This window comes from Panulirus ornatus, chromosome 53 (genome assembly GCF_036320965.1).
Source record: "Panulirus ornatus isolate Po-2019 chromosome 53, ASM3632096v1, whole genome shotgun sequence".
NCBI classification, from domain to species: Eukaryota; Metazoa; Arthropoda; class Malacostraca; order Decapoda; family Palinuridae; genus Panulirus; species Panulirus ornatus.
The window spans coordinates 20,341,159-20,360,111 of NC_092276.1; the positions used below are offsets into that span (position 1 = coordinate 20,341,159).

Below are 18,953 nucleotides of genomic sequence, written 5' to 3' on the forward strand. Positions count from 1 at the left end.
TCTGATACCTCAATGAATCATCCATACTATGAAAATCCCAACTAACCGATCAGCAACATTCGTCCCCCTTCCTTGAAAAATTCAGCTTTGTACCATCCACTCCAGGTGCCTTCTCAAATTTCATCTTTCACTTGGCTTTCTCTACCTCTTTTCTATTCATCAAATCACTTGCCATGACTCTCTCTAAAGTGCCCATCTTTCCCACCTTGCCAACATGGTAGCATCAAGAACCAAGACACCAAGAGAAAAATCCTTACTTCTATCATTCCCACTTTTAGAAGGTAAAAATTGAGGAGAGCATTTCTAGACCCCTGAACTCCTGCCTCTTGTAGTCACATTCTGTGAAATGAAGGAAATATTTGGTTAGTATTTTTCTACTCTATCCTGTAGGATACTAACCTTTACCTGGAATGCTGACTTTCCTTTAATCTTGAGGATTCATAGGAATATATAAAGTATGTTTTGTAATTTGACAGCAGGCATAATGCCATTAAAATTGATACAGGAAGATTAAAAAAAAAATAATACCTAATTATTCATTCTCTACACAATTCAACCAGGCAAAAGCTCTTTACATTTCATTTTTATCTATCTATCTATCCCTCAAATAAAGTCACAAAATTTGGCAGTGACAAGCTATGACTAATAAACATCATCTATCTTTAAAGAGATATCAGTGTTCAATACATTCGTTCATTAATCTCAAAAGGGTTCTATGCATAAATCAGAGACATCAAAATTCAGATATACATGTTATAAACGCCCAGTATATCTCTTTTTAATGTGTTTTCCCAAAATGTTCTGAAGAACTGCCCATTCAGAATGTCTGCATGGACCTTTATGACATTAAGGCTCATATATGCTCAATACACATAGAAAATATCAACAAGGATGTAATGTTTATTTAAAGCCAGTTTTGCATACATCACTTGAACATGATTCAGTTCTCTCTTCAGCACTTCTGAAACTTAGATTATGTTGTTGTCTCTTGTATTTTGTTGATTTTAATATGAAACCACTGTTAATTTATTTAATTTTACTCTACTGCCTAGAATCTTCAGGCTTCATTTTTTTTTGCTAACTTCCTTGATCTGTATGACATATCTCTGTGCAACCATCAGGGGTGGGGAATAACCATCAGCATATGAAGGATCCTCAAAGAGCACCTCATACTCTTCTGTTGCTAAGGTGGGTAGACGATTGATGACTGCCTTGTAAAAGCAAGTAGTTTGTGGATAAAGTGCCATCACTGAGGAAAAAAATTAGATTTGCCAAATATTAGTTCACATTACTAAAGATGTCCCTGTTTGTCTACATCATTCATGCTGTCAAACATAGTAACCCATGCATAGTGTACTTCAAATATCTTTACATCCTTGTAAATTTCTATTCATTCTTTTATGTTTACACTTTTTTCATCCATATCATCCCTAACTTCATCCTTTTATCTGGGTCGTAACTTTCGATTCCTCTTTCCCTCATCTTGGTGACATACACTCTTTGTCAATTTTCCTCTCTCTGACACACTCTTGAACTATACATATATTCTATTTTTTTTTTTTTTTTTTTGCTTTGTCGCTGTCTCCCGCGTTTGCGAGGTAGCGCAAGGAAACAGACGAAAGAAATGGCCCAACCCAGCCCCATACACATGTATATACATACGTCCACACACGCAAATATACATACCTACACAGCTTTCCATGGTTCACCCCAGACGCTTCACATGCCCTGATTCAATCCACTGACAGCACGTCAACCCCGGTATACCACATCGATCCAATTCACTCTATTCCTTGCCCTCCTTTCACCCTCCTGCATGTTCAGGCCCTGATCACACAAAATCTTTTCCACTCCATCTTTCCACCTCCAATTTGGTCTCCCACTTCTCCTCATTCCCTCCACCTCTGACACATATATCCTCTTGGTCAATCTTTCCTCACTCATTCTCTCCATGTGACCAAACCATTTCAAAACACCCTCTTCTGCTCTCTCAACCACGCTCTTTTTATTTCCACACATCTCTCTTACCCTTACGTTACTTACTCGATCAAACCACCTCACACCACACATTGTCCTCAAACATCTCATTTCCAGCACATCCATCCTCCTGCGCACATCTCTATCCATAGCCCACGCCTCGCAACCATACAACATTGTTGGAACCACTATTCCTTCAAACATACCCATTTTTGCTTTCCGAGATAATGTTCTCGACTTCCACACATTCTTCAAGGCTCCCAGGATTTTCGCCCCCTCCCCCACCCTATGATCCACTTCCGCTTCCATGGTTCCATCCGCTGCCAGATCCACTCCCAGATATCTAAAACACTTTACTTCCTCCAGTTTTTCTCCATTCAAACTTACCTCCCAATTGATATTCTAATTTTTTTTTTATTATTATACTTTGTCGCTGTCTCCCGCGTTTGCGAGGTAGCACAAGGAAACAGACGAAAGAAATGGCCCAACCCCCCCCCCCATACACATGTATATACATACGTCCACACACGCAAATATACATACCTACACAGCTTTCCATGGTTTACCCCAGACGCTTCACATGCCTTGATTCAATCCACTGACAGCACGTCAACCCCGGTATACCACATCGCTCCAATTCACTCTATTCCTTGCCCTCCTTTCACCCTCCTGCATGTTCAGGCCCCGATCACACAAAATCTTTTTCACTCCATCTTTCCACCTCCAATTAGGTCTCCCTCTTCTCCTCGTTCCCTCCACCTCCGACACATATATCCTCTTGGTCAATCTTTCCTCACTCATTCTCTCCATGTGCCCAAACCACTTCAAAACACCCTCTTCTGCTCTCTCAACCACGCTCTTTTTATTTCCACACAGCTCTCTTACCCTTACGTTACTCACTGGATCAAACCACCTCACACCACACATTGTCCTCAAACATCTCATTTCCAGCACATCCATCCTCCTGCGCACAACTCTATCCATAGCCCACACCTCCCAACCATACAACATTGTTGGAACCACTATTCCTTCAAACATACCCATTTTTGCTTTCCGAGATAATGCTCTCGACTTCCACACATTCTTCAAGGCCCCCAGAATTTTCGCCCCCTCCCCCACCCTATGATCCACTTCCGCTTCCATGGTTCCATCCGCTGCCAGATCCACTCCCAGATATCTAAAACACTTCACTTCCTCCAGTTTTTCTCCATTCAAACTCACCTCCCAATTGACTTGACCCTCACCCCTACTGTACCTAATAACCTTGCTCTTATTCACATTTACTCTTAACTTTCTTCTTCCACACACTTTACCAAACTCAGTCACCAGCTTCTGCAGTTTCTCACATGAATCAGCCACCAGCGCTGTATCATCAGCGAACAACAACTGACTCACTTCCCAAGCTCTCTCATCCCCAACAGACTTCATACTTGCCCCTCTTTCCAAAACTCTTGCATTTACCTCCCTAACAACCCCATCCATAAACAAATTAAACAACCATGGAGACATCACACACCCCTGCCGCAAACCTACATTCACCGAGAACCAATCACTCCCCTCTCTTCCTACACGTACACATGCCTTACATCCTCGATAAAAACTTTTCACTGCTTCTAACAACTTTCCTCCCTCACCATATATTCTTAATACCTTCCACAGAGCATCTCTATCAACTCTATCATATGCCTTCTCCAGATCCATAAATGCTACATGCAAATCCATTTGCTTTTCTAAGTATTTCTCACATACATTCTTCAAAGCAAACACCTGATCCACACATCCTCTACCACTTCTGAAACCACACTGCTCTTCCCCAATCTGATGCTTTGTACATGCCTTCACCCTCTCAATCAATACCCTCCCATATAATTTACCAGGAATACTCAACAAACTTATACCTCTGTAATTTGAGCACTCACTCTTATCCCCTTTGCCTTTGTACAATGGCACTATGCACGCATTCCGCCAATCCTCAGGCACCTCACCATGAGTCATACATACATTAAATAACCTTACCAACCAGTCAACAATACAGTCACCCCCTTTTTTAATAAATTCCACTGCAATACCATCCAAACCTGCTGCCTTGCCGGCTTTCATCTTCCGCAAAGCTTTCACTACCTCTTCTCTGTTTACCAAATCATTTTCCCCAACCCTCTCACTTTGCACACCACCTCGACCAAAACACCCTATATCTGCCACTCTATCATCAAACACATTCAACAAACCTTCAAAATACTCACTCCATCTCCTTCTCACATCAAGACTACTTGTTATCACCTCCCCATTTGCGCCCTTCACTGAAGTTCCCATTTGCTCCCTTGTCTTACGCACTTTATTTACCTCCTTCCAGAACATCTTTTTATTCTCCCTAAAATTTAATGATACTCTCTCACCCCAACTCTCATTTGCCCTTTTTTTCACCTCTTGCACCTTCCTCTTGACCTCCTGTCTCTTTCTTTTATACATCTCCCACTCAATTGCATTTCTTCCCTGCAAAAATCGTCCAAATGCCTCTCTCTTCTCTTTCACTAATACTCTTACTTCTTCATCCCACCACTCACTACCCTTTCTAATCAACCCACCTCCCACTCTTCTCATGCCACAAGCATCTTTTGCGCAATCCATCACTGATTCCCTAAATACATCCCATTCCTCCCCCACTCCCCTTACTTCCATTGTTCTCACATTTTTCCATTCTGTACTCAGTCTCTCCTGGTACTTCCTCACACAGGTCTCCTTCCCAAGCTCACTTACTCTCACCACCCTCTTCACCCCAACATTCACTCTTCTTTTCTGAAAACCCATACAAATCTTCACCTTAGCCTCCACAAGATAATGATCAGACATCCCTCCAGTTGCACCTCTCAGCACATTAACATCCAATCATACTTTATAATAAATTTTTCCATGCCAAACATGTCTTTCTGTATTGTACATGAAAATAAATGCTACACATTAGGAATAATTTTCTTCAATGATGAAATGGCTAATTCTGTATAAGAACACCCTGCTCAATCTTGTGTATGAAATGCATCAGCTAGCATTATACCTTAACTTTTGCTTCATTATTTACTTGGAGAATTTCATAAATGTTAAATTCATTTTAACCATTCTACATGGTATCTGACATCCCTAATCCAGTTAAATTCTAGAAAGTATCAGACATCTTAACAACTATGACACAAATCTTTTTATAAAGCAAAATATACCATCACCTTTATCCATTTGAAATGGTCAAAAATGTGCCATGAGTAATGGTAGAGGAGTGTTGGCATTCCACAATTATAAACATTTCCTCCACTGACAAACTAGCCAACATGTTTACAGGCCCATGGTGCCCCATATTACATGTGTACACTACCAGGAACATAAAAACACAGTGAACAACTACAGAACAGTGCAAAATCACATTAAGATCACCCTACTAAGTGGCAAGTCTTATATAGTGGGGAGAGGGTGGCAGTAAATCTTCAGATAGTCCATATGCCACTTCAAGGCCACTGTCACTGATATACATAGGATTTCAAACAGCAACAGACATTTGGGTCCTTTTGAGGCTGTGTGTGATAGTGGAAAATATCAGAAAGTCACAGATTACTGTGGTAAAAGTTAAAAAGGTATACAGATAATTCAAATTGTCAATGTGACTTGAGATGCAAGTAATGTACATCATGGACTTGAAATATTCACCAAGTCTTTTCATAAAGGTATCTATGATTCTGCTTTCAACCATTTTAAGTAGCCACTTGTTCCATATCATTTGTTCCTCAGTCTGAGAACCCTCTTTGTGTCTCGATGCTGCACTCTATCCATTTTATCTTTTTTTTTTAGGTAAGGTGACAAAAACTGAACAAAATATTCAAGATGGGGACAAACCAGAGTGAAATGTAAAGAGGAAGGATAATTTCCCTCGACAAATTAGAAGGGCCTACCTATGAAAACGAGTTTTGTTCACTCTTCACTGCTTCTATGCCTTGCTTACTTGATTTTAGCTCACCAGATTATTACACATCTTTTTCATCAATAACTTTTTCAGTTCAAAAGAATTCATCCTGCAGCTTGCTTTTTTTTTTTTTCCATGTGTACAATTTTGCACATATAAGCCCAGCCCATTGGTTTGCCTATGTCACTCTGAAATTGTAGATGCTCGAGTACATTCGTTGATTTATTACCCAGGTTTGTATCATCAGCAAATTTTAAAATCTTCCAGTGCAGCCCATTATCAATACCATTAACATATATCAAGAAAGAGAACCCATCTGAAGACTGATCCTTGTGGCACACCACTTGTTATATCTAACCATTCATAGGCTTGATAACTTTTTGTTTACAGCCAGTAAACCAATGTCCAGTGCATTGAAGTACTAAAACCTCATCACTGCAACCTGACAATTTTGCTGGTAACTTTTGATGCAGAACCTTATTAAATGTTTTTTGATAACCTAGATAGATGACATCAACTGCTTTACTTTCATCATACATGTCGATTATATCACAGCTGCTTTACTTTCATTATACATGTCAATTATATCACATCTGCTTTACTTTCATCATACAAGTTTATTATATCAAATCAAGCAGATTTTTCAGACATGAGCAATTTCATCAAAAAACTTGTTTATTAAGTGGGAGTCCTCTATATGGCTTACAATTCTATTTTGAATGTTGGTTTCTGTTAGCTTTCCAACAGATGGTAAGCTAATGGGATGATAATTTCTGGGCAGTGACTTGTTACCTTTTGTTGAATATCAGTGTTACAATGACAAACTTCCTTTTATCTGGAATTTTTCCCATAGCAAGTGACTTATTGATAAGGGCTGTCAAGGGCTTAACTATCTCTTTTTTTGCCTCTTTCATTGTTCTTGGATAAAACTTATCATGACCAGCTGTTTTATCTATCTATTTCATTCTGTTTATTGCTGACAGCATCAGCATGTCTTCAGCTTTTATATCAGTTTGGTGAAGAATGTTCTCCTCTCTTATAAATGACGCGAGATTCTGGGCATGGGTTGTGTCTTCAGTCATAAATACAGATGCAAGAAATACATTTATGATTTTTGCCGTGGCCACATTGTCTTCAACAAGTCACCGTTTTCAGTAACTGATGGAACAATTGATCGGGTAATGACTCTTGCTACTAACATAAGTGTAAAACTCCTTAGGGATTCTTTCGCTGTTTTCCACAATATATGCTTCAAGTTGACATTTGCTTTGTCATATAACTCGCTTACTTTCTCTGCGCAAATTTACATAACATATTCTACCATGTTGGTTTCAGGTCTCTTTGAGTTTCTTACAAGCTGCTTTCTTAGAAAATGGGCACTTTTATATTTGACTGTTGAACCACCCTGGTTTCATTTTGGAAACAGACCGTCTAACATGCCCTGGCAAGTATGTCCCCTCCACTACTTTGAAGGTTTCACTGAAGTTTTTCTATGTTTAAGTTTTTCTTAGCTATATTCATGTCATTTTTATTTACCATATCTTCACAGGTTTGCCTGTCAAAAACAGTGATCATAAAATTTTGCATGTTTAAAACAGTATTTTTTTGTGACTCATGTTGTCCAACATTACATGCAGTGTTGAAAGCAGCCTCAAAAGTAATTTGTTGGCGAATACTTGTACCAAACATTTTTCTAACTTTACCATTATTAACAAGATCCTCATTGTAGTTAGAACTAAATCTATTCTTGATGCAAGCAGGGTTCTTGGCTAATTGGATTTGAGCACTATCAAGAAAATTTATGTAAAGTCCAAGGCCGGAGCTAAATTGGCAAGGGATTTTCCCCATTTAGATACCAGTATGTTAGAGTCTCCTACAATGAAATAATCTTATTCATTACAAATTTCTGTAAACTGATCATAAAATCTTACATCTACTTCTGGTGTGTACGTAGGTGGCCTATGAATTAGTCCTACTGTTATTTTCTTATGAAGTTTAACTTTAATTTCCACAAAAATCAAATTGACATTATCAACAGCTACAGCATTTTTTATTACAAGATTTGAATGAGCTCTAATGAAGAGCAAGATGATAACTCTTTGTTTCCCCTGTCCCTATTAAACAGAGTGTAACCTGGAATTGAGTATTTGATGAGGAAATCTCTCTTGTTGATATCTAACAGAGATTTAGCAGTGACAACCAAATCATAAGGTCCCATTAATTTTCCTAACACCTTACATATATTCTATTGATATACCACAACTTTAATAAAATTTTACATCACAGACTGTGTACCAATTGTAAAACTTGAGTGATGCAGCAAAAGAGGTGGTGACTACAATTAACAAATTATAACATTTATCATGTATCAGAGCCATGGTTGTTTAATTTGTTTATGGATGGGGTTGTTAGGGAGATGAATGCAAGAGTTTTGGAAAGAGGGGCAAGTATGAAGTCTGTTGGGAATGAGAGAGCTTGGGAAGTGAGTCAGTTGTTGTTCGCTGATGATACAGTGCTGGTGGCTGATTCACATGAGAAACTGCAGAAGCTGGTGACTGAGTTTGGTAAAGTGTGTGAAAGAAGAAAGTTAAGAGTAAATGTGAATAAGAGCAAGGTTATTAGGTACAGTAGGGTTGAGGGTCAAGTCAATTGGGAGGTGAGTTTGAATGGAGAAAAACTGGAGGAAGTGAAGTGTTTTAGATATCTGGGAGTGGATCTGGCAGCGGATGGAACCATGGAAGCGGAAGTGAATCATAGGGTGGGGGAGGGGGCGAAAATCCTGGGAGCCTTGAAGAATGTGTGGAAGTCGAGAACATTATCTCGGAAAGCAAAAATGGCTATGTTTGAAGGAATAGTGGTTCCGACAATGTTGTATGGTTGCGAGGTGTGGGCTATGGATAGAGTTGTGTGCAGGCGGGTGGATGTGCTGGAAATGAGATGTTTGAGGACAATATGTGGTGTGAGGTGGTTTGATCGAGTAAGTAATGTAAGGGTAAGAGAGATGTGTGGAAATAAAAATAGCGTGGTTGAGAGAGCAGAAGAGGGTGTTTTGAAATGGTTTGGGCACATGGAGAGAATGAGTGAGGAAAGATTGACCAAGAGGATATATGTGTTGGAGGTGGAGGGAACGAGGAGAAGTGGGAGACCAAATTGGAGGTGGAAAGATGGAGTGAAAAAGATTTTGAGTGATCGGGGCCTGAACATGCAGGAGGGTGAAAGGCGGGCAAGGAATAGAGTGAATTAGATTGATGTGGTATACCGGGGTCGACTTGCTGTCGACTTGAATCAAGGCATGTGAAGCGTCTGGGGTAAACCATGGAAAGTTCTGTGGGGCCTGGATGTGGAAAGGGAGCTGTGGTTTCGGGCATTATTGCATGACAGCTAGAGACTGAGTGTGAACGAATGGGGCCTTTGTTGTCTTTTCCTAGCGCTACCTCGCACACATGAGGGGGGAGGGGGATGTTATTCCATGTGTGGCGAGGTGGCGATGGGAATAAATAAAGGCAGACAGTATGAATTATGTACATGTGTATATATGTATATGTCTGTGTGTGTATATATATGTGTACACTGAGATGTATAGGTATGTATATTTGCGTGTGTGGACGTGTATGTATATACATGTGTATGAGGGTGGGTTGGGCCATTTCTTTCGTCTGTTTCCTTGCACTACCTCGCAAACGCGGGAGACAGCGACAAAGCAAAATAAATAAATAAAATAACAACCCTACTGGCATATCTTTATAATCACCAACTGCAAAACTACCAAAGCCATGTCCCATACAGAACTAACAAACCTATAAAAGCCATCCACTGAGTAAGAATTAGAGTGATCTGATTTTTCAAGTATAAATTTAAAGAATAAAAGTGCCAGGAGGTCAGAAGGGAGCTGCAGAGGCTGTAAAAGAGGGCATCTGAGAGTTGGGGTAAGTGAGTATCAGCAAACTTCAGGGAAAATAAGAAAATGTTTTGGAAGTAGGTAAAGAGAGAGAAAGAGAGAACAAAGTGAGGGGGCTAATGATGAAAAGGCAACAGACAGTGATAAGGTGAAGATATGGAGTGAGTACTTTACAGGTATGATGAATGTATTTGATGACAGAATGGCAGATGTAAGGTGCTTGGGTTAGGGGTAGGTATGCAAAGTTAGAGAGTCATGGCAAGAGGTTTGGTGAAGAGAAAAGAGGTGATACATGCCTTGTGTAAGATGAAATGTGGTAAGACAACTGGAGTGGATGGTACTGAAGTTTGATTTCTTAAGAAATGGGATGACTGTGATACTGATTAGTTGGTTAAGATTTTCAATGTAAGTATGAATCATGGTGGTGCCTGAAGATTGGTGGAATGCATGTATAGTGCCACTGTATAAGGGCAAGGGGGACAAAGGTGAGAGCAAAAGTATAAATTTGTTGAATGTACCTGGTAAGTTTTGTAGAAGAGCAGTGATTAAGAGGATGGTGGCCTGCACAGAGCATCAAACTGGGAATGGGTAGAACATGTGTGGATCAGGTATTAGCTCTGAAAACTGCGGTTGGAAAATACATAAAGAAACAAAAGGACTTGAAATTGGTATTTCTGGATCTGTAGAGCACATATGATAGGGTAGACAGATATGCTTAGTGGAAGAGAGAAAACTGCATCAGTTGGTTTCTAGGTTTGGAAGTGTGAAAGTAGAATGTTGGGAGTATATGTATATAAAAGTAAAGTTATCAGGTTTACTTCTGGGAAGACAGTTTAGTTGGGGGTGTGAGTTTAAAATGAAAAAACTAGATATTAAAGTGTGTTGGATACCTGGAAGTAGACATGGGTGTGAACTGAAGTATTAAGGAATGTGTGGAAAAGAGAGGTCATTATCTGGGATGGTGAAAATTGGTATGTTTGAAGGTACAGTATTTCTGATGGTGTTGTATGGATGCAAAGCACAGGATAGGGATGAGAATTTACAAAAGAGGATGAATGTTTGTGAAAGGAAATGTTTGAGAACAACATCTGTAAGGAGGATTGACTGAATAAGTTATGACAGGGTAAGAGAGAAGTGTGGTAAAAAGATTATGGTTGAGAGCTGATGTGTGTGTGCTGAAATGGTTTGGACATATGGAGAGAGTGAGTGAGGAAAGATTGACAGAGAGGATATATGCATCAGAGTGAAGGAGACAATGAGAAAAGGGAGACCAAACTAGAGAAGGAAGGGTGGAGAGTAAGATTTTGAGTGCTCAGGGCCTGAACGAGCAGGGAAGTGAAAGACATGCTCAGGACAGAGTTAACTGAATCAATGTGGTAAACAGGGTTTAGCATGCTGTTAATGAACTCAACCAGAGCATAATGAGCAGCTAGGGAAAACCATGGAAAGTTCTGCAAGGCCTAGTTGTGGATAGACAGTTGTGGTTTCAGAGCATTACAACTGACAGCTACAGAACAGATATAAGCATATGAGGACTTTTCTTAGTTCCTGGCATTAACTCACTAACACAGATATATACATACAGGTATGAAAGATAATGATATTGTAAATTTGTCAGTATAAGCAATATTTCTAAATAAGTTTAAAACAGTAATGATGTTCCTCTGTATAAGAGATGTTCACCTGTCTTAAGAAATAAGCTTTTTAAGTTTACTCACCCACATTTTCCTTAACATTTGTAACATACCCTTTTTTTACCATTAATTGTTGAGAGAGCATGCAAAGCCTTATGAGAATGCATTAGGAGTCTTCACATGAGTTTTAAGATTTGCAAGTTCTATTTAAATCCCCTGCCATTATTTGGACATTAGTATAGCTGTTACACTTACAGTGTTAATACACATGTAAAATTACAGTATCTCTGTTCTAATTGAGGTCAGTAGTACAGTATGATATGGACCAATCAAACTGAGTTTGGGACGTAACAGAATAGTCTGTTAGTTTCCAATCTAAGTCCAAGATGCTGAACATCTCAAAAACATTTGACAGCCTGCTGTGCATCACCTTGGTGTATTTTGAGTACTTTTTCTTAATTCTTTTTTTTTTTTTTTTTTTATACTTTGTCGCTGTCTCCCGCGTTTGCGAGGTAGCGCAAGGAAACAGACGAAAGAAATGGCCCAACCCCCCCCATACACATGTACATACACACGTCCACACACGCAAATATACATACCTACACAGCTTTCCATGGTTTACCCCGGACGCTTCACATGCCTTGATTCAATCCACTGACAGCACGTCAACCCCTGTATACCACATCGCTCCAATTCACTCTATTCCTTGCCCTCCTTTCACCCTCCTGCATGTTCAGGCCCCGATCACACAAAATCCTTTTCACTCCATCTTTCCACCTCCAATTTGGTCTCCCTCTTCTCCTCGTTCCCTCCACCTCCGACACATATATCCTCTTGGTCAATCTTTCCTCACTCATTCTCTCCATGTGCCCAAACCATTTCAAAACACCCTCTTCTGCTCTCTCAACCACGCTCTTTTTATTTCCACACATCTCTCTTACCCTTACGTTACTTACTCGATCAAACCACCTCACACCACACATTGTCCTCAAACATCTCATTTCCAGCACATCCATCCTCCTGCGCACAACTCTATCCATAGCCCACGCCTCGCAACCATACAACATTGTTGGAACTACTATTCCTTCAAACATACCCATTTTTGCTTTCCGGGATAATGTTCTCGACTTCCACACATTTTTCAAGGCTCCCAAAATTTTCGCCCCCTCCCCCACCCTATGATCCACTTCCGCTTCCATGGTTCCATCCGCTGACAGATCCACTCCCAGATATCTAAAACACTTCACTTCCTCCAGTTTTTCTCCATTCAAACTCACCTCCCAATTGACTTGACCCTCAACCCTACTGTACCTAATAACCTTGCTCTTATTCACATTTACTCTTAACTTTCTTCTTCCACACACTTTACCAAACTCAGTCACCAGCTTCTGCAGTTTCTATTAACATAAAATGCTCTCTGCATGCTTCCATAGTTTTAAACTTATTAACATAAATCACTTCACATTTTACACTCTTCCTCCAGGAACTGTAAACCCTCCAAAGTTTTGAAATACAGGGAGCACTGCCTGAACTCAAGTGTGTATGTGTGTGTGTGTAAAATTATCTATTTGTACTGTACTGTATGAGGTGGACTCCTTTTCTTGAAAAGTCTCTCATACAGCTCCCAAGATTTGTGCAAGCTGTCTGCATTGACCATGTCCTCAGTCATTCTATTCCATTCATCCACCACTCTCATACTATAAAAGTACTTCTTTAAATCTTTTTTAACAAATGTCTTTCTTAATTTTATGTTATATCCTCTGGTTTCTCTATTCCTACATATCCTGACACAGTTCACAGTCCACATCATCGCTCTGTTTTATAAAGTTATGTGTTCTGCTCAAGTCACCCTTTACTCTTCTCGGGTGGACAAATTTAAAGCATTTAAGCTTTCCCTATAAATTCTACCTTCTATATCTCTGATGTCCGTTCCCTCTGGAATCTCCCATCAAGGGGGTGGCTACAGCAAAAGAGTCTCTACTTATCCCTGTCCTTACATGCCTCCCTTGCATACATCATTCCATACATTCTTCCCCCATTTCTATCCCTCCAGTACTCTTCCAATCTGCTTCTCCATGTCAGCTGTGATCTTTATACCATTTTCTTTAATTGTAGTATCATACATTTTTCTTGTAAACTCCCCTTGCTGCTTTCTTTCCACATGTCCAATCCAACTCAAAGTATTATGTTTCACCCACTCTATCACTCTACAATTCACTGCCTTAGCATCCCTGCCATAACACATCTCTCATATACCCCCATTTCTTTCTTTATTCCATAGTCATACCACAGGCCCCTCTCAAATAGCTCATATCCACAACATGGATTCTTGACTTAGACTCATTCCATGTACATGTTTTGGCTGCAGAGTTCAGGGTCAGGAGGACTATGCTGTTACTTGTATACTTATACTTCATTACTCTGATAAGGAACCCGTAACTTTTCTACTGCTCTCTCCTTTGTCAATCTTTCCATATCACCAAACTTACTTGAATCAGCTCCTAAATACTTAGATTTTCTCACTCTACCAGTGTTTCTCCCCCCATATCTATAGCACAGCTTAAAACACCTTCTTTCACTCCATAGGGTTTTGCAAAATCTATACTTTCACTTTGTCTCCTTTCAAACACCATTACTTTACTTGCATTCCCTTCAGTCATCTATGTTTATACACATCATAAAACATACTTACAACCTTTTGCAACTACTCTTCACTCTCTGCAAACAACATGGTATCATATACAAACAGACTTGTCACTAACCACCATACCTGACCACCAGACTCCATCTCTGCATCCCCTTTCCTTAGTTTTGCTTTCATCTCTCTTATCATGGTGACATTACACAGACCTGTCGCACAGCTATATGTATAACAAATCTCTCCAACCACTCTTACACATGCATTTGCTCCTCTATAGAAAGCTTTCACACCATCCAACAGTTGTCCCCTAACCCCATATATCCCTAACACATCCCATTAGGCATTCCACTCGACTCTGTCATACTCTTTCTCCAGATCCACAGAAGCTGCATACAACTTCTTATCATTTGTTCCCTCTTCTGCTCTCTCAACCACAGTCTTTTTATATATAAAGTAACCAAGGTTCCTTCTGTTACCGTAACTGTTTTAGTTTCAATAAATACTTGATGAAAAGTAAGGTGTTTCATTTTTGGATGGGTGAAGTCACAATGGCTTTAGAGAAGTTGAACTAGGTTGTAACAGAAAAGGGGTTTGGAACTAATGCTGCATTTGAAGAAGGATTAATAAAAAAAAATGACACCCTGAGTTTCATATCATAAATCATGGCCTTGATATTACCCTTTGATTATCCTCAAATATTGTTTACTTACATTATGTTTCTCAAATACTTGTAAAATTCATTTCGGTTACTTTTAATATTCTTTGCAATCCTCTTTTCAAAATTTTGACTGCTAATTCCTGATTTGAATGGAATCAAGTACAATAAGCCCTCAATTTAACAAACTCCAACATAACGGATTTCAGATTTAACAGACCACGCAAATAATAATACAATAATCAATAATAAATTTAAAAAATAAAAAAATCTCAAATGCCACATTATGCGCATTTCATATAACACTTGTTTTTAGTAGCATGGGGTATACTTGCTTTGTTTTGGTCTCACTTGGCCTCAAGCTATCATGCAGTCAGGTTGTATACAGAGAACTGCAACTTTATTCATTAAATAATTTTGCAATGCTTACACTTCAAAACGACATCAAGTGATAAGAGTTAAAAGAAAGTGTGTGAACTATACACTGTATTTAAAAATGGCCCATAGGTTATATTCAATTCAACATACTTTTAACATTAATGGACACCCCTCCCCCTATCAGTCTTATCAAATTGAGGGCTTACTGCATATATCAACTCTGAAATCTGGTGTGGCAAGGATTCTTGGAAGTGTACTTCTACAGTGTGTTTGAAAACGTGTTTTTTTTTTTTTTTTTTTTTACCGCAGTCTCCCGCGTTTGCGAGGTAGCGCAAGGAAACAGACGAAAGAAATGGCCCAACCCACCCCCATACACATGTATATACATACGTCCACACACGCAAATATACATACCTACACAGCTTTCCATGGTTTACCCCAGACGCTTCACATGCCCTGATTCAATCCACTGACAGCACGTCAATCCCGGTATACCACATCGATCCAATTCACTCTATTCCTTGCCCTCCTTTCACCCTCCTGCATGTTCAGGCGCCGATCACACAAAATCTTTTTCACTCCATCTTTCCACCTCCAATTTGGTCTCCCACTTCTCCTCGTTCCCTCCACCTCCGACACATATATCCTCTTGGTCAATCTTTCCTCACTCATTCTCTCCATGTGCCCAAACCATTTCAAAACACCCTCTTCTGCTCTCTCAACCACGCTCTTTTTATTTCCACACATCTCTCTTACCCTTACGTTACTTACTCGATCAAACCACCTCACACCACACATTGTCCTCAAACATCTCATTTCCAGCACATCCATCCTCCTGCGCACAACTCTATCCATAGCCCACGCCTCGCAACCATACAACATTGTTGGAACCACTATTCCTTCAAACATACCCATTTTTGCTTTCCGAGATAATGTTCTCGACTTCCACACATTCTTCAAGGCTCCCAGAATTTTCGCCCCCTCCCCCACCCTATGATCCACTTCCGCTTCCATGGTTCCATCCACTGCCAGATCCACTCCCAGATATCTAAAACACTTTACTTCCTCCAGTTTTTCTCCATTCAAACTTACCTCCAAATTGACTTGACCCTCAACCCTACTGTACCTAATAATTACCTTGCTCTTATTCACAACAAGTATTTACTTATATTCTTTGTTCATAACTGAGTGATACCAAAGGTCAATTATCTGAGGGCCGTTTGGTCATCACTTTGCACTTTGGACCTTTGTTTCATTGAAGGACCTAAATTATGACAAAGGTCATGGAAAGCTAAGATACAAGGAGCTTATTTTGTGTAATTCATGGAAAAAGTTTAATATGACACACAATGGTAATTTTACATATCTTCTATCATTCAAAAAGTACTCAATGGCTTACCAATGGAACCTTTAGGATACAAAGCTTCAGGATTAACTTCAGGGTTGGCTCTCATCAGTGGAAGAGGATAGACTCGGCGACGGCTCAGTGTGTGGCGTTCCTTCTGCTCTTCATCAATATCATCTACCTCATACTTGTTTGTAGTGGTGTTGTAGCTAACCACCTCAGCTAGGATCCAGTTGTCTTCTCCCTCACTTCCTCTTACAAGGCAGGCCACCATGTCATTTACCTTGATTTATTTGATTAGTATGAAAGAGAAGAATACAAATGTTCAATACAAATTTCAAAACCAATACATAATCTGTAAATTAGGTTGAACAACAGACTGAGGGAGTAAGAGTGTGTAACATTGCTAGTACAAATGAGAACTGGAAGTATACAGTCATTATATAAGGGAGTCTGAAAGAGTATGAGCAAAAAAGGAATTTGGGAGCTGATGTACATGACATTAAAACAGTATGAGTGAAAAAAGATATTAGAAAAATAATATGAATGCAAGAAAAAAAGCTTAGAAGAAATTAAACTAAAAAACATACGAGGGAACTGATAATGAGGATAAAGGGGTATCTAAAAAAGATAGCTGGGATGAGAGTGAGAATACATATACGGGATCTAGTATGGACAATATTGGGAGACTCTATGTTAAATGTAGTTTAGGTTGTTAATAAGAGAATGAGATTTCATATGAAGGAACCAGTTTGGATACCTGAAGTTTTTTTTCTTTCCTTCACAGTTCTTTGCCATTTCATGCATTAGCAAGGTAGCACCAAGAACAGATGAAGAAAAGGTCCCATTCACTCCTATCTATTCTCTAGCCATCACATATGATACAATACAATTATTTTGAATATGTGAAGTGATTATCAATTAATTTTACTGCCAATGAATCCCTTTCTTCAAAATGGTGATGGTCTTACTCTAAGATCCCTTTTTCAGGCCACACTACTTTTCCAGAAACGGGTAAATGATGGACTCCTTTACATGAGAAAAGTTATCCTACGAGCTTGAACTCACTTTTTTCAACAAACGATGATATAGCCCTACCAAAAGTGGCTTTTCACTTGGAGTGAAGCCACAATTAAGCAGAATCCAGAAATGCAGATTTTGTTTTTTATGTTATCTGAGATGACATGGGCAACTGAATACCCTAATCATGGCCACCTCATAAACACTAATATAATGTTGTTTGCCAATGACACAGCGCTGGTGGCTAGTTTAAGTGAGATAATTTAGAAGTTGGTAACTGAGTTAAAAGAGAGTGTAAAAGATGAAAGTTGAGAATGAATGCGAGTAAAAGCAGGGTTATCAGGTTCAACAGGGATGATGGACAATTTATTAGGGATGTAAGTTTGAATGAAGAAAAATTGGAGGAAGTAAAGTGTTTTACATACTTGGGGGTGGACTTGGCAGTGAATGGAACCAGGAAGCAGAAGTAAGTCATAGGGTGGGAAGGAAGCAAAGGTTTTGGGAGCAATGAAGAATGTGTGGAAAGCCAGAATGCTATGTCCAAAAGCAAAAATGGGTATATTTGAAGGAATGGTAGCTCCAACAATACTGCATGATTGCAAGGCATGGGCCTTAAATGTGGTTGTGCAGAGAAGGGTGGATGTGGTGGAAATAAAATGTTTAAGGACTATATGTGGTGTGAGGTGGTTTGATTGAATAAACAATGAAAGGGTAAGAGAGTTTGTGGAACAAAAAAGAGTGTGGATGAGAAAGCAGAAGTGTGTTGAAATGGTCTGGACATAAAGAGCAAATGAATGAGGAAAAGTTGACAAAGAGGATATATGTGTCAGAGGTGGAGGGCACAAGGATAAGCAGAACAAATTGAAGGTAGAAGGATGGAGCAAAAAAGATTTTGAGTGATAGGGGCCTGAACATACATGAGGATGAAAGGCTTACATGGAATAGAGTGAACTATGGTATACAGGGGTCAACGTGCTGTCAATGGATTGAACCAGGGCATGTGATGTGACCAGGGTAAACCATGGAAAGGTCTGTGGGGCCTGGCTGTGGACAGGGAGCTGTGGTTTTGATGCATTACACATGACAGCTAGAGAATTACTGAAAGCAAACAGCAAACTAGTATCATTATTCATTTTTTTACTATAATCTGTTGCTGTCTCCTGCGTTAGCAAGGTAGTGCAAGGAAACAGATGAAAGAATGGCCCATCCCACCCACATACAGATGTATAAATATTCATTTATTTATATTGCTTTGTCGCTGTCTCCTGCGTTAGCGAGGTAGCACAAGGAAACGGATGAAAGAATGGCCCAACCCACCCACATACACATGTATATACATACACGTCCACACATGTAAATATACATACCTATACATCTCAACGTATACATATATATATACACACACAGACATATACATATATGCACATGTACATAATTCATACTGTCTGCCTTTATTCAT

At 39.5% G+C, this 18,953-nt stretch overlaps 1 protein-coding gene across 2 annotated transcripts in view; it reads right to left on the reverse strand.

The window, feature by feature from the left end:
• Window positions 1–887: 887 nt before the first annotated feature.
• The window catches only part of Sgf29 (SAGA-associated factor 29), a 122,413-nt gene continuing 104,347 nt past the window's right edge, over window positions 888–18,953 (reverse strand). For both annotated transcript variants that reach the window (XM_071692690.1, XM_071692689.1), the window contains exons 7-8: window positions 16,529–16,757; window positions 888–1,249 (exon numbers count right to left, since the gene is read on the reverse strand). In XM_071692690.1, coding sequence (XP_071548791.1) covers window positions 1,065–1,249; window positions 16,529–16,757 — 414 coding nt within the window. In that variant the 3' untranslated portion in view covers window positions 888–1,064. The remainder of the gene's footprint in view (window positions 1,250–16,528; window positions 16,758–18,953) is intronic.